At 41.2% G+C, this 23032-nt stretch overlaps 1 protein-coding gene across 1 annotated transcript; it reads right to left on the bottom strand.

The window, feature by feature from the left end:
* Window positions 1-1140: 1140 nt before the first annotated feature.
* Window positions 1141-21949, bottom strand: LOC139739554 (N(6)-adenosine-methyltransferase non-catalytic subunit METTL14-like). Its single transcript, XM_071650158.1, has 11 exons — window positions 21847-21949; window positions 11875-11969; window positions 11105-11198; window positions 7999-8067; window positions 6706-6793; window positions 5891-5981; window positions 5374-5515; window positions 4369-4461; window positions 3643-3756; window positions 2866-3076; window positions 1141-1601 (listed from the first exon to the last, which is right to left on the bottom strand). The coding sequence occupies exons 1-11, from the start codon at window positions 21910-21912 to the stop codon at window positions 1222-1224; spliced, it is 1443 nt and encodes a 480-aa protein (XP_071506259.1). The 5' UTR covers window positions 21913-21949; the 3' UTR covers window positions 1141-1221.
* Window positions 21950-23032: the final 1083 nt, after the last annotated feature.

Raw genomic sequence — 23032 nt, 5'->3', positions numbered from 1 at the left:
TCTCGCTCATGAATATGTTACCAGCAAACGACTGTGCACACATGTGTCTGTGTCCGTTGTGGTTGTTGTTTGTGAGATGCAAAATGTGATTTTCCTCAAATAAAATTTGCATGGCAAACTGTAAAACAAAAACCTATCTCCTCTGCATTCATCATTACCATATAAACACATCTGACTTTGCATCAAAGGAACAAAAAAACTTGGTACACTGGTAGATTAAAGAATATGTGATGCACATATTGTCCATAACACAGTTGTAAGCAACATTAGTAGAATCCTTTTCCTGGGAGTAGATTTCAATACGATTTTTCAATCAGATGAAAGATGAAGAAGTATTGACTGGTACATTGCAACTGATATATCACAACAATTTAGGCCATGTGAATGTCATCTGGCAGTTGTAACTCAACGCAACATGTGAGCTGTACAAAATAAACAAAACAAACAACTCAAAACCCTTGGAATCAGTGATTTATAAGACTTTGCAATACATGGCTAGCCGATATATCGGAGTTGAGGAATAGTCATTCTGCTGCCAATGCCACAGGTATCACTTATTTCAAGCCCTGCTTGTCGCAGTGCCTGATCTTAATTGTCTCTAGAATTCAAGGCAATGAATATTAAGCGTAGTACCTGTCAACTATCTTGAATAAGAAATCACACACACAGTGATGGGTACAAGGTACAAATTCAGAATATTATGATTAAGGCTTTCCCTAAACACTTGGTCTTCTGGGATGGTCACTTAAGGTCAATGTTTGGGAATTACAGAAAAGAGTATGCCCAGTTAATGGTGAGGAAGGTTCCTTCTGCATTCAGAGTAAAAAAAAGAAGGAAAAATGAATAGAACCCTTTCACTCACCATTGTTGCAAAAAGGCATACAGCAATTAATTGCCAGCTCATGTCACATTCAAGGGGTATCTATAAATTACAGCAAAACCAGAAACGGATGTAAATTGGAACCGACGGCCTTTTAGCTGCATGAAACTTTCGTGAATCACCACTGACATTCAATGCATTGTGTAGATGAACACTTTCGCATTCATTTTACCTTTGCAAATCTTGACTTCTTGCAAAATTGAAAAAGTCTCATGCACGACAAAATTTCTGGTTTTACAGTAAATCTAATTTCAGGGGTTGCAAAATGTGGCTGCAGTAGCTGGTAACCATATCCAGTATGATATTTTGTTTTGCTGCGATGTCCATCTCTGGAGATGGCATCAAAACCCACCCCTCTGTCCAAACCCACCCCTATGACCCCCTCTACCCCTACCACCAAAGCCACCCCTGCCCCCACCTCCCCCTCTATCTCCCCCGCCCCTCCCACCAAAGCCACCTCGGTCTCCCCCGCCCCTCCCGCCAAAGGCCCCCCTCCCCATGCCGCCGCCCCTGCCTCCTCGTCCTCCACGCCCGCCCCGCCCACCGGGTCCCCCTGGTCCTCCAGGCACCTTGTTCTTTTGGACAGGGGACTTTGGCCGTAACCTCTCGATCTCCTCGGAGCAACCTGTCAGGTAGTCCTCGGACGACTTGTTGAAGTACGACTTGAACGTGTCCTTGTTGAAGTTGCTGTTTGTCAGTTGGGGCCCTATCGTCAGCCAGCCTGAGGGTGGGTGCAAAAAGATACGGCGGACAGTCAGCACTCATTTCTTACACTTACTGCTCACAGTCATGATTTAAATTGGCATTGGTGAGCAATCCAGATGATGATATTCTTCTTGAAGATTATTGGAAAGGAGCATAGACAGGTGATGTGGTTTAATACCATGGTATAGGCACAGCTCGACACTAACGGTAGCCCGGTGGCCCGGGGCCACCAAAAATGAAAGTCAGGCCACCAAATTTCAAAAAAGTTCAAATTTGGTGGCCCGCCTCGGGCCCTCAAAATTTTTTGAAAAGTAGGGGCCTATGTCAATAAATTCGTAACTTTTTGTGCCGGAAGTGCATAAATGCATGCAGTGAGTGTGTGACTCATTAAAAAAAAAAACAGGACTTTTAATGTTTTTTAGTGTTGTTTTTTTTCGGGCCACCAAATTTTTCTCTCGGGCCACCCAAAATTTGAAATTGATAATTTTGGTGGCCCCATTGGGCCACGCAAAAAAAAAAGTTAGTGTGGAGCCCTGGTATAGGGCAATTCATAAGGAAATTCTCAATGACCCATTGAACACAACACTATATATCACTAATTCTGCTATCAGAAGAGGACTTTTATTTTTTTCATAATCATAGTCACAATCATTCCCATTGACAAATGCTGGCGGCTGCCAAGTTTACCCTTCCTAGCATTGGACATGATTTAAAAGACACTGGTTTTTCAGTAAATTTCAGGTATGTCTGATAGTACCATATTGTGTCCAAAGCTTTCCCTGGACAAGAGATGATTCTTTTAAGAAAACAAGTATGAAGGGAAAGAGGTGACAAACTTCACCAATATCACATAACCCACAAATATATACCAAGACAGGATGAGCAGTAATTCTACTGTACTTATTCAGTAGATACATATAAAAGTGAAACAGAAACAGTCACCTCAAGGCTCCTATACACTGATATGGCTACATTAATTACCATTCACACCATATGGTATATATACATGACACAGCATGACAGCATACGAGTATGATAAGACCAGTGAGGTTTTCATTGAACACAGACATGCTTGCATGAAAGCGCCACTGGTGAACAGAGTGGTACAATCACATCAAATGAAATAACAAATTCTTGCAGCGAACAACACCAGAATACAAAACAGGTTCAGTCAGTATCAAAATACAAGATTCTAGAAATGCCACGAAGCAAGAATTTTTAGACAAAAATGTAAAAGAAAAGGGAGAAATATAAAATGAAGAGTGGATTGTTGGCCTTACCTGGTCTGATGGTCTGGTCGTTGCCAAAGATATTGAGTCTCCTGCGACCGAGGCAGAAGTGCTCGATGATGTGGAAAATTTCCTCGGGTTTCTCCAGGCTGCCCGGCTCAGGTTCCTCCGTGATGATGACGTCGAGGTCAATGTTGGCGTGGATGAAGTCGCCATCTGTTGACCTGCGCACGGTGCCCTTTATACCCATAAGGCAGTGCTCCTGGTAGTCAAATTGTGATTATGACACACCTGGTAATCATTGTCATAATGTGTTAGGCACATGTACGTTTCACACATTGATCATAAATACAACCTATCTGCCCCGGAAAGCTTGAATGAAATGGTGGGAACATACAGTGCAAAGAAAAGGGCAAACCTTAGAATTTACAACAGTGACTTCATCCTGCTTATAATGCTTGTGTAAGAAAAAAAATCAAAATCAAAAGCATTTACCATATTTACAATCATATATAAATAAAATGCTGTTGAATTCAGTTACAAATGCTCATTTAAGTGTATTATGTGGTGACCTATGGACAAAACGATAAGTATTACGCTATAACATACTCTGATAATAATAGTTATATTACAACAACGTGCAACATGTATAGCCAAATCACACTTATTTCATGGTACCCTAAAGACAAATGAGGCTGGGCAATATCTCAAGACACAGCACAAACTTTTCCTGTGCATCATCATTTGAAAATGAAAACAAAAATTGAAGTACAAAAATGCACATCTTTGGAGCTGATTTTTTTCCCCCTTTTTTTTTTTGCCACTTACTTTGGTTCTCTGGAGGACAGCACCAGGCTCTAGACTGATGTTTCCAGGAGTTTTGACATTTGTTTTGATCCAGCAGATGTCCTCTGATCTTCTGAATCCCCACTCCTTCAAGCACTGCAAGCAAGATATTCAATCATCCTCCACACAATATATTACTTGTGAAAAGCTTTAGGTAAACAATACTTTAGACACATCATTTTTTTTAATTATTGCACAATTACATAATCAAATTTATCTGACCCAAATCCATTGTGACTCAGGTAAGTAAAAGAGTACATTGACTCTGTGCAGTTAGAATTGGTCAGAGTTTATATTTCAATTGGGTTACTGATACTGATTTTGATCAGGGTTGCATAACATCAGCTTCCTAGTATTCAGAAGCAAGTTGAGTAATCACAAATCCGTGTAACGAAGCCTGTGAGTATAAGTTAAGAATTGTGTACAACTTTATATGGGGCACACATGCAGAATCCCTACTGGAATTCAGTTTTACTGATGAGTGTATGTTTTGGTGCATATATTCGCTGATGGACAATTCCATTCTGGCAGGCCTGCCTTAGACGTGATTTTCAAAGGCACCTCGGTGGGCAGTGGTTGCAGATCGATTCAAATTGGGCCAGCCTTGCCTCCCCAAGTTTCCTGGTTTGAAGTATAAATGCATCCCCCCCCCCACATCTTAGCGAAATATAGCAACAGTCAAGGGGAACAAAACCAAAAGAATCTTACCTCTCTCCCTCTCTCCAGTCCATCCGATGAACCAACCCATAGAAAGATGAAGGAGCGATATGAGGATATGGATGGAACATCTAACCTGAGAATCTGTCAGAATCATAATGACCACACCAAAAATCAAGATGACGATTACTGCATGGGGAGACTTCAGTGAATGGACTCAAGACTACTCTTGCTTCATATAGGTTGTGTTTAACCATAAATTCAGTTGAAGTTACTATCAAAATCTAGGCAAGAAAAGATAGACAGGAGATTTTACATCGTCAAATAGTGGTAAAGTAATGGTAGAATATTGAGTAAATAGGGTGTGATGATATTATATAATTATATCACATTATGACATATAATGTGCAACTATGCGTAGCTGAATTCAGCAACCATAGTCATGTGCATTTTTTTCGAGGTGCAGCCTTTATTCAACATGTTTGCTGTTGTTGCAACATTTGGGTACCATATCCATCGAGGTACCACATCCTTCCATGTCCAAATAAAGTGCATGCATACAAGCTTTCATCATGAATATCAGTTAATTAGTGCATTAGATTCCATTTACTAGGTCGCCTTCAAAAACTCCCAATTGTTCACTGCCAAACCACTTTGTTGAATACAAAAATTGGCTCTTGTATGCTTTCATTCATTCACAATGGAGACACAATCTTCAGTTTCTTGCATCATCACCATCGTATTCATCACTATCATTTCTATCGTTAACATCATTACAATCTTCATCATCTGTACAAATGTTATCTCAGCTCTAACACTTTTGACTGGTCAGGATTGCTAAATGCATTTAAACCACTTTCTTGAATAATATCTCTTGCATACTCTCATGTGTGAAAAATGACAACACAATCTTCAGTATCTTCCTATTAATCTAATTCCTCCTCCTCCTCCTCCTCCTCTGAGTCATCATCATCATCATCATCATCGTCATCATTGTCATCATCGTCATCATTGTCATCATCGTCATCATCATCATCATCTCAGATCTGTACATACGTCATCCCAGCTCCAAAACTTCTGATTGGTCAGGACTCCAGGTCGATGCCTGTACTCCTCCAAGGGTGGGCAAACGTGGATGACATCAAAGACGTTGTCCAGCTCTGAGAGCTCAAAAGTCTCGAGGTCACACTGCAAATACCTACAGGGACAGACCAACAAGAAATTCGCCATTGGAATGGTAACCTTTTGCATGCTTTGAGTGTATTGATGGCAGAAAAAAACAAACAACCGACAGCATCACACACACTGCCAAAGTCCCGGCATAGAAAAGGTTAAGATAAGTGCAACACAGTTTACAGTTCTAATGAAGTTTTTAAAAAAAAATCAAATATATCATATCAATGCTAATAAAAAGATAGTGTCAAGTTATAGCATATTGTGAGTGAAATTATTAAGTATGGAAACCATAACAAAACAAAAGCAAAATACCAAGTCACAAAGAACAGGAAGAATTATGTAGCTTTGGCAAAGAATTTGCATGCACATATGATTATGACAACTCATTTGCACTTACATTGGGGGGATACTGGTTGTGGCAATGAGTTCATCTTTTAGTCTGATTAGTTCCTTCAGTTTGGGATATTCCTCAAACCTGTCAGCAAGACCTACAGGCATAGAGAAAATAGATATCACATACAAAATGGCGAAAAAACACCAAAAAACAAACAAATAAGAAGGCAAATTCACGATTAACAGTGGCACCAGAGGTGTCTAATTATCCATTGCATTATTGTTACTTGCGTGACGCCTGTACAATGAAAATATTTAAATGATCTTTAATGTTAGTAGATGTTGGTAAGAGCAATTTCTGACTAGTTGTACCGTTGGATGGAATAGAAATGGACTGCCTTCAGTTTGCTGCCATAGACAAGCAGGAGGATGTACCAATGGAACAAAACTAAACACCAACAACTACTATACCAGTGTCTAACATAAAGTAATAAAATCATATAAACTAAAACAAAACACTACCACTAATATCTATTGTTACTACTTATGAAAATAATTATTCTTGAATTCATCATTATCATAATAGGAATACTGATTATCATTGTTATTATAAGATATCATGGTCTTATTTTTACCCCAGTGTTGCCAGGTTTCCAATTTTGCACCTGGTTAGAACTTGGTACCTCTGTTTCAAAGTTGAGAGTCTTATCTGCTATACAAGAGAGCCTCCTGGTTACCACTTTTAATACCCATATAATTTTCATCATTATTACAACCGGCTTTGCATTTACATCACAATCATCACTCCAAATATTCTCTTTGGTAAGATCTTCCTAATCCTTTTATCCTGCTTGAAGGACTGAGCGTGCCACCACCTACCTACATCCCTTATGAAGTTCTGTGGTCGCTGACCCGTGTCCACGAAATGCTGGCAGTAGTCATTGTGAGGATTAGCACTCTGTGTACCCTGTAGAAATAGATAGTGCAGAAGGGGTGTCATCAATGTCATCTACTTCCATTCGTCTCTTCCACTCAGTGGCTGTTTCTCCATGGATGGATCAGGGAGAGCCAGGATCACGAGTGCATCATTCTTACTCTTATCAAAAACAGGGTTTTAGGCCCGTTCCCTCTCCATCATCAAGAATTTGGTAGCACATTTATTAAACCTTAGAGGGCAAGTTCCTCTTGACATTAGTTTTTGTGAATAGAAGCAGAAATATTAGAGGAATGGGACAGTGGAAATTTGAGCAAATTCTGATCTTAACTAAGAAAGTTATGATTTTTTGAAGCTGATATCGATCAAACACAAACGCTCACCATGATTGTATTATGGGTACATGTATGATTGGATATCTACTTGATGGTAAAATGAACATTACATTACAGAGGAAGGGGGTGAACTCCTGTGTGACATCATGGAATTGCCAATTTGTGTTTGATTGGTTACAACTTCAAAAAAATCATACCTTTCTCAGTTTTGATTGGAATCTGAACTTCTACTGTCCAATTTGTCTTATTTTTCTGCTTCAAGTCACAGAAACTACATTTAATGTAATTTCTAGAGTGGAATTTCTCTTTAATGATAATAATCAATATGATTTATATTGTGCCAAATCCATTTTGTGGAGTACTGTAGGCACTCTATGTGCAAATAGAATAAAGACAAGAAAGTTATAAGTATACAAAGTACAGATAGACAAAAAACTTTAGATAACATGCCACATTTACCAGGGTATATTTACTGGCAGATGATAGATGGCCATGTTCATGTTTTCCAGCAATTGACATCTTTTATTACACATAGTGTCTATGCCAACTGATCCTGGATTGTATTGGATGCCTGACTGAATCCACTGTTTAGGTAATTGCCCAGCATCCCAATTTCCCTTGTTTGCCTGTATTTAAGAAATCTTTTACTGGAGTTTACGTCTGTCTCCATAAGTAAATCTGGCAGTGGAGGAACAGCATTTTGGCATTGGCTAACTTGCTCAATAATGGTTAATAGAACAAAATTTCCCAAACAATTGGCTCTTATTACAGAAAGAAGTATTCAATGATTGAATAAATGCACATTCATAAATCGAAAGTATTATGAAATGTAGCACACATTCAGCTGACTGAAATAAATATTCAGTGTGAAAGATGCACACACAAGTTGTCTTTCTTTCTCACCTTCAAAAACGTTGAGGAATCTTTGTAGACCTCATCTCGAAGACCTTTATCTGCAGCATCGTCACCTTCCTGTGTAAGGCATGAATAAGCATCAATAAGGATTAGCTGGTATATGAAATTTGTTTCAGGTTGCCATGTTGTCACTCTATGGACAAACACATCCATTGAATGTAACCATTTGTTTGCCTATCTTCCCCCCCCCCTTCCCCCCGTCACAGTCATATCAAAGGCTGTATACAGTTGAATGTTGGGTAAGAGCAAAATTTGCTATGATCCCTCAACTAGATACATGAATATAACTTAATACAGTGAACTTTGGTCTAATCTATTCATATATTTAATACTCAGTTATTACTACTATGTTCCTACTGCATAAATGTGTTGTTCCTTAGACCAGGCGTCCACTAGGGCGCGGACAAGACGCGGACAAGACCCGGAATGCAAATTTGGTATTCCGCACTCCTTCGGGAACCTGTCCGCACGTTCCTGAACGTGTCCGCTCACTGTCCTAAACATGTCCGGGCGTTTCCGCACCTTCGGGAGAGAGAAAAATTTCCGCGTCCAAATTTTGATCGAGACCAAAATTTGGACGCGGAAATGAACTTCCTGACACCTTCAGCGACTTGTCCTGACGATGTCCTGAGGATGTCCCGCTTGTCCGGAACCCTTCCGCTCCTTCCGCACACGCTCCGGAAAGAATCTCGCGGTGTGGGGAAGCTTCCCGAATGAAAGCGGAAGACACCAGGAATGTTTTAGGACAGCGCGGAGCCGATGCGGATCTATATATGCAAGTGTCCGGAACCGATGCGGAAATTTTGTGATCCAGACACGAAAATGTCGACACTTTCCGCGAGCGTCATGCCAATGAAACGCAAAATGAGCAAGAAGGGAGGCGAGGCCCCCATGCAAATATCCCCATCACAGGCACACCTTTCGTCTAGTGATGAAGAACAGGTAAATCTAAGGAATTTCCGGTCCCAGAAGGCAAAGAATAAGGTAGTAGAGACTGTGCCAAACGTGAAGTGCAATCAGCCCCCTAACTTCCTAGTAAGTTTGTTTTGATTTGATCTTTTCAGAAATTATTTTTCATCTGAGTGACTTTCCTGGTTCCTATTACTTACTATAGTACATTTTCCTTTATGTTGTTTTCGTATTTTATTTGCAAACAAACTAGGTTGTCCCATGTGACAGCCCAGCTGAAAAATCACAAAAGTAAGTGGAAGTACACTCAGAAAAAAAAAGCATAGAATTTTTGGCTAAATGTTAATGTATTATAATAAACATGAACAAGTTGTTATTCATACGTAAATGCTTTCTAATGATACAACATATTAGAACAAAAGACAAATTCATCACACTAAAAAGCATGAATTCAATTGCAAAGATATACCTGTGGTCTCATTACAATGTAATATCTTTGAAGCCCAAAATAACAATGAAAGCTAAAGATGATGGAGGAAAATGAAAAATTTTCTGTCACTTCAAAATTCGAGTGAAATGAGAGAAAAAGCAGATTAATCATGAACTCGAACAAGTGTTAAATTTCTGTCTTTCTTTCTTTTTTTTTTTTTTTTTTTTTTTGCTGAGTGTATATATTAAAGTACACATTAAGCATCACAAATCATTTCAGAAATATTCTTTACCTGAATGATTTTCGTAGTTGTTATTACCTAATAATTTTTTCTTCTCTTTTTGTTTTAATTGCAAATAAACTCGATTGTCCAATTTGACAGCCAAGCTGAACCCCCCCCCCCCAAAAAAAAAAGTAAATTAAAGTAGATTAAAAATATTTCCCCATTTTTACACTTCATTGACAATAGGCTGGTAAGCTCTAAGCATGAAAAAAAAATTCTCGGACTTGAAAATGTTCAAAAGTGATCAAAGTAAGAGAGGGTTAGAGATGCACAAGGGTAAAAATGAGAGAAAGAAAAACAAATTTAATGATTAGGATCATTTTGGCATGCTCTACAGAAGTTTCAGACAAAACATGTATATACTTCACGATGGATAAAGCACAGGTCTAAAAAAAGGGAATAAAGAATATATATGTATATATATATATATATATATATATATATATATATATATATATAAGTAACAAAACTGCAACAAAGTTCATGCTGTATTCACCAACGGTTTATTTCTTGTGAAGAAATAAACCGTTGGTGAATACAGCATGAACTTTACAAAGTTCATGCTGTATTCACCAACGGTTTATTTCTTGTGAAGAAATAAATCGTTGGTGAATACAGCATGAACTTTGTTGCAGTTTTGTTACTTATCTTTTTATCTTGCCCGCACGTGGACTACCTTATCCACATGATTATATATAAATATATATATATATGTATATACATTTACATTTTTATGTATATTGTGTATATATATATGGTTCAAAAAGTTTGCGAATATCATCCATGTGACTGTAGGTAGAGAAAAAATTGTTCTCCCAGATGAGACAAAAAAAAAAAAAAATGAGTCGTCAGCCGACATGCAGACAATCCTATTCTTCGACTGTTGGTGGTCACATTTATCAAATAATATTGACCAATCATATTAATATAATATCAGCCGCTACTGCGGAAGCACAACAAGGAGCATCAATGACGGTTAGCAGTCAAATGAGGAAAAGTCAAAGTCAGCGCCAAATTTATACCTTTCCATTTTCCTGGTATTGTCCGCAGTTTGTCCGCATGCTTATCTTGTGTTGTCCGGAAGGCATCCTGATTGTCCGCGTTCATTCCGGGTGTAATCCTAGATGTTTCCGCGCTGCCCGGCTACGATTAACATATTCCGAGGTATTTCGCGCTCTTCCGGAGTGATTCCTAGGGATGTCCGCAGTCAGTCCGCGGACAGTCCGCGGACAGTCCGCGGACAGTCCTAGGAATGTCCCAGGACAAGCCGATTCACAAAGTTATTCGGCGTCTGTCGCGGACAGGATGCCGAAATAACAAAATTTGCTTCCGCAACCCTTCCGGGGCTTGTCCGCGCCCAAGTGGACGTCCGCCCTACGCCAGGCTTATAAAAGGCCTGGAAAGAATGGCAGAATAGACTGACATGCTTGCAGAATGTTGCATCGTTTACATGAGAGCTTCATTCAACTTACATCAGTTGATTTCCTCCTGTCTAGGATTGAGCCAGAGCCCTCCCTTGCTCTTCTCTTGGCAGGGGGAGCCGAACCACCCTGATAATGGGAACCCCTGAGAAGAGAATCAGTGACAGAAAGGATGAGTCATAAGGAAAGCTCAAGATCTCATTTCAAAGGGAAACATTTGAAAACTAGAATGCTTATGATCAAAACATAATGGCAGTCACTAAGAGTAAAGTATTAGACTGCAACATGGCTTCATGAGTCTTTGTATCAGCTGTCTTTGTATATCAAATGGTGGTAATGTAACATATTAATCCTTCGCTAGCTGTCATATCATCAATAACCAACCACTCGTGTTGATGCATATCGTATCACTTCACACTGCACAGGAAGATGTAAGAAAGATTGATTAAGATAGAGAAATAGATACATAGAGGCAAAGAGAGACATAGAGAGGAGGGAGGAAGATATTAGACACATGCATGCATAGATACAAATGCAGATCTACAGATAGATAGATAGATAGCAGATAGATAGATAGACAGAATGATAGATAGACATAGATCTACAAACAATGATTAGGTATGCAATTTGGATAACTACATTGTAATACCATACACACACAAATTACTAAGCCCTTTGACATTTAGCTGGATTTTGAAATAGCTGTTGTATAATGCAATATGCAATGTTTTGACTCACAGACACAGTGCACTAGTGAAAAGATTGCCAATTTGATAATCACTGGTCATGCTTCCACTGCTTGGTGTAACTTTTGGACTTACAGTGAACTTCCTGCTCTGCTGTATGCAGGATCTTCCTCTATCTCCCGAATGTTGTTCAGCACTGATGCGATGTTTTCTGTATCGGGGGCTCCAAGCTGAGTAACCACAAATCACACAAATTCACAGATTGAGATGATCCATGAGCGTTACAATACTAAATGACTTATAAACACACACACTGACATACGGACACATGCACAGTATGTGTTGTGCGTATAGGATAGAAAGGACAGAACTATTAACCAGTGTATGACATGAGATTGGGTTTATGACTACAATCTACTTGTCATGAAATGACCTTTATATATATATACTTTGTTTTGTTTTGTTTTGCTGTTACAAATGAAACGGCTGGTGCAGAGACTAACCAGCAAAAGAATGTGTTCGGGAAGTTTGGCAGTTCGCCAAGAGTGAACCCAGATTTCTTCTTCTTTTTGACCTTTTACAGCTATGAAGGTATGTTGAGATTTGTACCATCTAAGCTTTGTTAGATATAGAACATGTAAGATGACTGGCATTGCATAAATGTGGGTAGTATTCAAGACATTCTTTCCTAAACTGGTATTCACCTACAAGTTTGTACACTGTATCGTTACAGTTTGTGTCACACAGTTTGTGTACGTGAAAATGATTGAGAGTGGTTTGTTTTCACATGGTTTTGTGATCTGTATCGACATTATAACTCATTGTATTCCTTGTTTAACCAAAAAAAGGGGGAAAAGGAATTGTGTAGAAATGTTGAGGAAAGTAATGATATAGTTAGAATGGTTGTTATAGTTCTGAAAGTGACTGAATTATCGATGATTTAACGAACTTGTTTTTTAGTAGTAGCGTATGAATATTGCGTGGAAAGGTTGGGGCCACACATGGGTGCATGTAAAACTTACAGGCGGATGGATATTTTAGTTTGAGTAGTGTGATGGGGCTCTGTTTGTATGTTCGAACACTTTCTCATTACTCCTCTGTAGGGCTTTGTATGGTTGCTCATTATTGTAGGCAGGCTGTTACGTAAGACAAGACTACACACAGTTGTGGTCTGTTGATATATTATGTATGTATAATGTAATGAGAGTTGAAGTGTAAACTAGTGGGAATAGTATAGAGAAATTTCTGCACAGCTTACAGTTAATGCAACAAAGGAGTAAGACATTTGTTTTTGTTATTTGAGGAAAAATTGCAAAACAAAATACAACAAACAAGCTGATCTGTATTATTGTTAGGGATCATTACTCACCTGCATACATGTATTGCATTATAGGGAGTACTATTGCTCTAATTGTTGTTGAGGAAGGAAACAGATCACACATTGTTGTTATAAATGAAAAGTAAGGTTTAGGAAGGATTTTCCGAGAGTTGCGAATTACAACTGAGTTTTTTAATGAAACATTCATTGAAGTTGTGTTTGCTATATCATATTTGTAGAGACACATAACTTCTAGTTCAAGTTTATGGATGATTATTTTCATCCAAGTAAATGTATACATAACAAAATACAAAGTATACACATTGTGTTATTTGATCAGAAAGTATGTGAACTTAATACTGATCATTGTGCTTTATTTTGTTTCAATCGCATACAGAAATCTCAACACTGTTGTTGAATCTACTCATGACTGGCACATCACTGTTATAGTAACCACAGAATAAACAGGAAACAATCAAAGTTTAAATACGCTTCCTTCTCCTGTGTTTCAACGGTGCGTTCGGTCTATTGCAGCAACGTGGAAATTAGTTACACTCCCGATCACACAACATCTTCAACAACAATCTGGCTGACCTGCAGAATTTACCATGGCTGAGAATCCAAAAGGCCTGAGGTTGTCACGACGAAATCTGAAGGGACAGCTCACCAGAACGCTGACAATTTTAGATAGCCTCATAAAGGATGACAGACATGATGTCAGCATGCTGCAGAAGTATATCAGCAAAGCAGAGGAACAGTTTGAAGGCATTGAAAAGAAACATGAAGAGCTGATGCAAGTTATTGAGGATGATGCAGAGTTTGAGACAGAGGAAAAATGGATGAGTGACTGTGAATCCAGATTCATTCAGACATTGGTAGAAGCAAGACGGACTGTTGACTGCTGTTCTCAGTCTTCTGCGTCAGATACACATGGAGCGTCTATGCCCTCAACACCAATGACCCCACGGCAACACACCGCCACAACTGCATCTGATCCTCAGCAAAGTCCGCCTTCAAATGCCTCTCCTGCAACACCACTCCTCACGTCGCGTCCTTCTACTTCCGGAGCCGGGAGTATGCCAAAAATGGCGAGGATGAAATACCCAACTTTCAATGGAAACATCAGAGATTACGAGAGATTCAAAGCTCTGTTCAATCACTGCGCTGCGGGGCTCAATGAAATTGAATGCTTCTACCAGCTGACCGAAGCCATGGTGAACTCAAAGGAACGGAATATGATCAGAGGCTGCATTAACGTCGAGCGGGCATGGGAGATCCTCGACGAGTACTTTGGGGACAGAGACCGTATAGTTGACAGCCTGATGAAGGACCTGGAGAACCTCAAGACGTATGAAAGGAGAGGCAAAATCGACATTCCTGCTATGGGCCGATTTATCCAAACACTGCAGAATTTCGAAACCAAGCTGAATCAGTCGGACTGTCAGGCGAAATGAACAGCAAGATGATGCTTTGTTCCATAAAGCGTAAATTACCAGAGGAACATCGCGTTGGGTTCTACAAGAGCGTCAGAGATGACGAAACTGCTGATTCACTGTCTGGACTCAACAGATGGCTTTTTAGAGAACACATCGTCATTCAGAAAGCTACGCCGGCGGACACCGAAAATACTGGGTCATCGCAGAGGATGACCAAATCATCAAACGCGGCCGTGGACAGTGGGCAGCACCACACAGACAGAAAAGTGCCGACTCTCAAGTGCCCTCTTCATGCCAAGACGACGTCACATTTCCTCAAGAACTGCAACAAGTTCCGGACCTTGACACTGGAAGAGAAACATGAGATCTTGAAGGGGAATGGATTCTGTTCTCGATGTGGCCATAATAACTGTGTTGCTGGCAAGTCCCCATATGATCACAGCCGTTGCAAGTACATCGCTCCATGCCGTATACCGACTTGCGGCAGTGACCAGCATTTTGCCTCGATTTGCCCTGTGGTTTACGGAAGTAATGCAAAGAGCCAGCAAGGGAACCCACAGAGTCGCCCGACCAACAGCACAGCAAAGGTGTCGACAGTGACCTCCACCGAGCACCTTCAGAGTACCCTGCCAACGGTCATGGGTTACCTGCGTTACGGTAACCAGAAACGTCTGGTGCGCATACTACTGGATGGGGGAAGTCAGGCCACACTTCTGAGGGAAGGTGTTTTTCCCAAGTCAGCTAATGACTCATTTCAAGACCATGATTTGATCCTTGTTGGCGGCAGCAAAATCAGCAAGAAGCTAAGAGTCCTAGACTGCCATATCGAGGACCTAGAGGGTAATTGGTCTTGCCCGATTACCACCACAGAGATTGATAAACCTTGCGGTGATGCCCCCATCATACAACCAGACCAGTTACAGCAATATGACTATCTGAGAGATGTCAACGTTGATATTGCCCATTCAGAGATGATCGATGTCCTCCTTGGCGTCGACAATACTCACCTCATGATCTGGGAGGAGTACATCCGTGGTGAGAGATCAGACGAACCGGTAGCTGTCAAATGCCCGCTTGGATGGTTCATCCAAGGGGGGAAATCAGCAGGATCGACATCGTTACTGAACTATGTAAATGTTTCAGCCGTAGGGTCCCTCGAAGAGTACATTGGATTGGAAACAGCTGGTCTAGAACCAAGGAGATGTCGTTGCACTGCCGACTTTGACGAAAAGAGTGCAACAGTCAAAATGGAAGAGAGTGTCACTCGTCTTCCTGATGGTTCGTATGAGGTCGGACTTCCTTGGAAAAGATCCCCAGATGATCTTCCTGACAATTTCCAGTATGCCGTCAAACGACAAATGTGTCTGGAAAAACAATTTGCTGAAAGGCCTGAAGACTGGGAGATCTACTGTCAACAGATGAGAGAGCAACTCAACAGAGGAGTTTCACGGCATGTGACTACCGAAGAACTGCTGCGTGACCGAGAAGTGAACAGAAAGATGTGGTTTCTTCCTCACTTTGCAGTGGTCAAGGACTCAAAAACCACTCCAGTGCGTGTAGTGTATGATGGCAAAGCGAAGTACCAGGGACATTCACTCAACGACTATCTTGCTAAAGGAGAAAATGTCAATTCCAACCTCATTGACGTTGCGCTACGATTCCGTGAAAACGAAGTCGGCGTCATTGCAGACATCAGCAAAATGTTTCAGGCGATCAAAATACAGCCAGAGGATGCGCGGTTCCACAGATTCGTGTTTAGGGAAAACCCAAATCACCCTATCCAAATCTACGAACTCACAACAGTCACCTTCGGGGACAAGCCCTCCCCCACCGCCGCCATCGTCACCCTGAGACACGTAATCCATGAGCACGCACCTAATGATGAGAGACTGAAGCGGGTGGCTGCAGAGCAGTTCTACATGGATGACCTCAATGAGTCCGTCGTTAACCCTGCAGAGGCACTGGAACTAAAGTCAAAGCTGACAGAGACGTTGAAAAAGGGAAACTTCTCCATAAGAAAGTGGCAGTCGAATGTCAAAGAAGTCTGTGATCAGACTGAAGACACCAGTGTCGCAACTGTTCTGGGTACTCGCTGGAATCTGGCAACAGACACCTTGAGTGTTAAGGAAGTGAAGACATCTGACAACGCGATACCAACTAAACGTAAGATCCTAGCTCAAACAGCATCATACTACGACGTTTTTGGTATGTTGTCTGGACTTCTCGTTCGCCCCAAGATTCTGCTGCAGAAGCTTTGGCAATTGGGTGTTGATTGGGATACCCCCTTGAATGACAGATCTGAACTGTGCTCACTCCTGAGTGCCATCAACAGCGATCTACAGGAAGCAGCCACCATTGAAATCCCACGGTGCTTAATTCCCGAGATGTACAGAGGGAGGCGGCCTCTACCGGAAGTGTCCATGCACGGCGCGAATGATGCCTCAGAGGATGCAATGGGCATCGGCGTGTGGTTGAGATGGTCAAATTCCACAGACTCTGAAGCGCAGCTGTCATTTGTTGCAGCAAGAGCCCGCCTCACTCCACTCAAGCAGTCCAGTATTCCACGGAAAGAACTACAAGCAATCCTGTTGCTGTCGAGACTGATGGTCACCCTGAAGAATGTGCTGCGCTTCAATATTGCGTACTCCAGGATCTGGACTGATAGTATGACTGCTATCAGCTGGCTCCGGGGACAGTCCAAGTCCTTTCGCTCGAACGTTGCTTACCGTGTTGGTGAGATTACCTCTGAGTTTGACCCCTACAAGGATATTGCGTATGTTCCTACAGACCAGAACGTCATCGACCTGGTTTCCAGGGGAGGCACTGCAGCAGAAATGAAGAGAGTCATCGAGGGGCCGGAGTATCTGAAGTTGTCTCCTGCATCCTGGCCCAAGACACCAGAGAACATTCCTGTAAATGCTAAGGATCCAGAACAGAAGAAATTTCATGCCAGGAATGCTAAGACTTTAGCAGTCACAATCAACACTGCATCCAGGCCTCCTCCAATGATCGATGCCACTAAGTACTCCACCTGGCCAAAGTTGTTGATGACTACAGCCAGAGTCCTCTCCATGAAGGACGTTCCCAAGAAGCTATGGTTGAAGCAGCTTACTCACCAGATCTCTCAGTGGCCTTCTTTGAAACACATCAAGGAAGCGGAGCTGTACTGGATCCGAGAAGCGCAAAGAGACATTGACTTTCGTGATCCCAACATCCCGAAGTTGGATCCATTCTATGATGAGGATGACCAGGTGTACCGTGTTGGGGGGCGTATTGATCGTGCACCACTGTCCTTTGATGTTCGTCACCCGTACCTTCTCCCTCGGAAGAATCATATCAGTCTGCTGATTGTACGTGACAGACACATTCATGCTCTCCATGGGGGTCATCTCCGAACGGCAACGGAAGTTCGGAAGAAGTACTGGATTGTTGGAGATACGAGCATCTCAAAACATGTTGTTCAAGAATGTGTTGTCTGCAGGAAACACAGAGGAAAGCCAGTCCAGCAGAAGATGTCGGACTTACCGGACTTCAGAGTCAAACCCTGCACACCCCCGTTCCAGACAACACTGGTAGATTACCTCGGACCAGTGAACGTAAAGTTGAGCAGGAACACTACCACAAAGGGTTACTGCGCGGTCTTTACCTGCGCAGTGACTAGGGCCGTGCACCTGACATCCGTACAAGACTTATCCACTCAGGCATTTTTGCAGGCTCTTGAACGCTTTGTCAGCATCAGAGGGGCCCCATCCATGCTTATCAGTGACAACGGTACATGTTTCAGGGGAGCGGACAATGTCATTAATCAGCTGAACCTGAAACTGAACCACGACCAAGTGAGACAATGCTGTCGCAAATACAACGCTGAGTGGAGATTCGGACCACCCGCTGGGCCTCATCATCAAGGAGCCGTAGAACGAATGGTCAGGGAGGTGAAGAAGGGAATGCGGCATCTCGTCACATCTGATCGTCTGACATTTGCGGAGTGGGAGACCGTCTTTACGCAGATATCTGGTGTCATCAATAGTCGTCCCCTCACTGCCATGTCATCATCGCCATTAGACGATCCGCCGCTGACTCCAAATCACTTCCTGATCGGAAGAGGTGACTTGCCTTGCCCAGAGGTCCCTTGCGAAGAGTCCAAAGGCGACTCCAGGAAGCGGAGAGAAATTTGTAACGCCATGGTTGACGGCTTCTGGCAGCGCTGGTTAGCTTGCATCCACAAACTCTCCCCGCGACCCAAGTGGCAACAGTCTGTCGAAAACCTCGCAGTGCACGACGTGGTACTTGTCATCGGTGAAGACAAAGCACGTGGGTCCTGGAAAATGGCTGAAGTTGTGCAACTCTATCCAGGGAAAGACGATCTGGTGAGGGTTGTTGACGTTAAATCTGCGGATGGTGTAGTCGCAAAGAGGCCTGTAACGAAACTCATTCTCCTGATGAAGAAGTCAGAGCGCCTAGATTTATAGAACCTTAGTGCTTCTCAGGACTTGTGGTGTATTTTGTACAAGTGATTGATCAATCCTTCTCTGTTGAAGTAAACTGCGGGAATGCTAGCCTAACTTCACCCATGAAGATAAGATATCTCATTCGGTTTAGAAAAGTTTCACGGACACGGACTTGAACAACAGGCATTTTCCCATTGCCCCTGTGTGTTGTTTGGATGGTGACATTCCGTCACCTTTGGGGGGATGGGATGTCATGAAATGACCTTTATATATATATACTTTGTTTTGTTTTGTTTTGCTGTTACAAATGAAACGGCTGGTGCAGAGACTAACCAGCAAAAGAATGTGTTCGGGAAGTTTGGCAGTTCGCCAAGAGTGAACCCAGATTTCTTCTTCTTTTTGACCTTTTACAGCTATGAAGGTATGTTGAGATTTGTACCATCTAAGCTTTGTTAGATATAGAACATGTAAGATGACTGGCATTGCATAAATGTGGGTAGTATTCAAGACATTCTTTCCTAAACTGGTATTCACCTACAAGTTTGTACACTGTATCGTTACAGTTTGTGTCACACAGTTTGTGTATGTGAAAATGATTGAGAGTGGTTTGTTTTCACATGGTTTTGTGATCTGTATCGACATTATAACTCATTGTATTCCTTGTTTAACCAAAAAAAGGGGGAAAAGGAATTGTGTAGAAATGTTGAGGAAAGTAATGATATAGTTAGAATGGTTGTTATAGTTCTGAAAGTGACTGAATTATCGATGATTTAACGAACTTGTTTTTTAGTAGTAGCGTATGAATATTGCGTGGAAAGGTTGGGGCCACACATGGGTGCATGTAAAACTTACAGGCGGATGGATATTTTAGTTTGAGTAGTGTGATGGGGCTCTGTTTGTATGTTCGAACACTTTCTCATTACTCCTCTGTAGGGCTTTGTATGGTTGCTCATTATTGTAGGCAGGCTGTTACGTAAGACAAGACTACACACAGTTGTGGTCTGTTGATATATTATGTATGTATAATGTAATGAGAGTTGAAGTGTAAACTAGTGGGAATAGTATAGAGAAATTTCTGCACAGCTTACAGTTAATGCAACAAAGGAGTAAGATATTTGTTTTTGTTATTTGAGGAAAAATTGCAAAACAAAATACAACAAACAAGCTGATCTGTATTATTGTTAGGGATCATTACTCACCTGCATACATGTATTGCATTATAGGGAGTACTATTGCTCTAATTGTTGTTGAGGAAGGAAACAGATCACACATTGTTGTTATAAATGAAAAGTAAGGTTTAGGAAGGATTTTCCGAGAGTTGCGAATTACAACTGAGTTTTTTAATGAAACATTCATTGAAGTTGTGTTTGCTATATCATATTTGTAGAGACACATAACTTCTAGTTCAAGTTTATGGATGATTATTTTCATCCAAGTAAATGTATACATAACAAAATACAAAGTATACACATTGTGTTATTTGATCAGAAAGTATGTGAACTTAATACTGATCATTGTGCTTTATTTTGTTTCAATCGCATACAGAAATCTCAACACTGTTGTTGAATCTACTCATGACTGGCACATCACTGTTATAGTAACCACAGAATAAACAGGAAACAATCAAAGTTTAAATACGCTTCCTTCTCCTGTGTTTCAACGGTGCGTTCGGTCTATTGCAGCAACGTGGAAATTAGTTACACTCCCGATCACACAACACTACTTAAATATCAATTCTGAGATAACCAATTAAGTATTGAAATAGGTAGGTTTATAATTCAGAGGCATTTCAAAATCAACACAAAGTACACAACACTGTACTTGCTATAGCCAAGGAGGTTCAACGGAGGGAGTTCCAACTGGCTGTAATTATTCAAACAGCTGTCAGTTTTCTATGAATGTACAAAAGAATTCTAAAAGGTGTGATTGTGCCTTCGATGATCAGGGTTCGATGCCATCGTCTTTCTGGGCAATCTTACCAATCATTTTGAACACTTACATTAAATGTCTGCTATATTTTGCTTGTTTGTTCATTAAATACCATTAAATTTCACCAAATGATAAAGCATGTACTTCACAAAAGTCAGTCCCATCTGGAAGTACAGTAAATGTGCAAAAGTGTAAATCTGAGCTGTTTGGTATGTTGTGAAAGAATTTGAAACATTACCCTCATTAGAAAGTCAAATTTATCATTTTTCTGATCACTTCTGACAAATTAACAAGTTGACTGTAGATCTTTATTCATTTGTATGTCAGATTAGTGTAAAAACATGATATAAAGAAGAGTAATTTTGATTTTCATCACATCAATCTTTTCATATTAAAGACATGAAAGAATTGTCTTCCTATTAGTATTGGCACTGATTGGTGGGACAGCTCTACTCTACCTTGTTTGGCACATCACATTCTTTTTGTTACATATAGGCAACATCAAACATGGGATCCGAGGGAATAAGACTGTTGTGACTTTATCACTTGAACCTTCTTAGTATCCTCTACTTGTTACTATCACAATTGATAGTCCGAGTATAGCTACACAATCAGAAACATAGTGAATTGTAACACCAACAACATCTGATCTGCGGTGCCAGTGGGGCCGAGAACATGCGAGAACTATTGTCTATGGGGGTAATCCTTTATAAAACATGACATTGAACTCAATCTCCCATCAAAAAGATCAATCCTGTCGACACTACATAGAATCTAACTGTTAGTAGGTCGTAGGTCTACTACAAATTTATTTTTAGATATGCAAACTACATAGTACATGTGTATACCACCATAGTCCCATACATTATAATTGATGCTGTACATTGCTCTTGCTTTGCGTTTGACACACGATTACCGGTAAAATGCCTCGACTCTACCACATACAAATTACAATAGACCTTTCATTCTCTCTTACCTGTTTGGCGAGAAGTATTCGGCGCTGCTGAGAGCGTTCTTTGATAGCTTTCAGTCTGTCCGACATTTTTGCTCGGATTTCTCACCTATGCAACGACAACAGTGTGCTCAGCGACTTATCAGTGAATCACAATAACTGTGCAGCTGTCAGTGGGAATACGGTGCGGCGCGCGCTGCATCCACAATGCGGTACGGTACGACACGTACGTTCGGGATAGGATCTAGGACGGGTCTATCTCATGATCTAAAGCAGCGTTTACACTTTGGCGAGTTGACATGGCGAGCTATGGCGAGTTAAGGCGAGTTGCCAAAATGAGGCACTCGCGATAACTCGCGTTAAGCTCACCATGTAACTCGGGATAACTCGCGACAACTCGGCATGGCTCGGCGAAGCTCGTTCAAGCTCGGGACAACTCTCCTTGAAGTCGTGAGCAGTCCCAAAATTTTTGGACATGTTCAAAATTTTTGCTAACTCGCTGTAACTCGTGCTGAACTCAGCTAGACTCGTTATATACTCGCGGTACTCGCAATAACTCGAAAGAAGCTCGAGATAAACTCGTAATAACTCGTAATAACTCGCCATATTTGAGTATACGCGAGTGCATTCCGAGTTTACTAGAGCGAGATACGAGCACTGCGATCGTATTACGAGTGAAGGAGAGGTGCCCGCGAGATTAGCGCGAGTTCAGATCGAGCACCCCGAGTTACAGCGAGTTTCGTATGAGTTTAGTCAGATTGCGTTGCAAGTGCGTATTGACATGCCAGCTGAATAATAAATATCCAGTGTTCTATATTTTTCCATATATGTTTTAAAACGAGAGCACATTTTAATCGACCCACGCATGTACACGTACTTTTAAAACGGCCATTGTCACTGTATTATTACAACTAGCAAAAATAGGAGAGGAATATGCCCCGACCCAAGAGATCCAAGATTTGTGGCCATTCAGGTAGTTAAACACCGAAAGAATAATGTCATTCAAACAAGGGTAGAAGTAGAAGAAGTGCAGGAAGAGAGAATGGAGACGGAAGAGGAGATCAATGACGAGCATGAGAGACAGGTAAAAGAACAAGACACCAAACTAGACCAGGTCCAAGCTCAAACTACTGAGCATCAGGCCTCGCCTGTCGAACTGGTTGGGGAGGAAAATGAACCCATTTTTCTCCACTCGCAAGGTTCTCCGTCT

This window comes from Diadema antillarum, unplaced genomic scaffold (genome assembly GCF_040938485.1).
Source record: "Diadema antillarum isolate AM-2024a unplaced genomic scaffold, OU_Dant_1.0 seq00000807_RagTag, whole genome shotgun sequence".
Taxonomy (NCBI): Eukaryota; Metazoa; Echinodermata; class Echinoidea; order Diadematoida; family Diadematidae; genus Diadema; species Diadema antillarum.
Note: the sequence above shows the minus strand (reverse complement) of the source record. Positions and strands in the feature narration are given on the sequence as shown.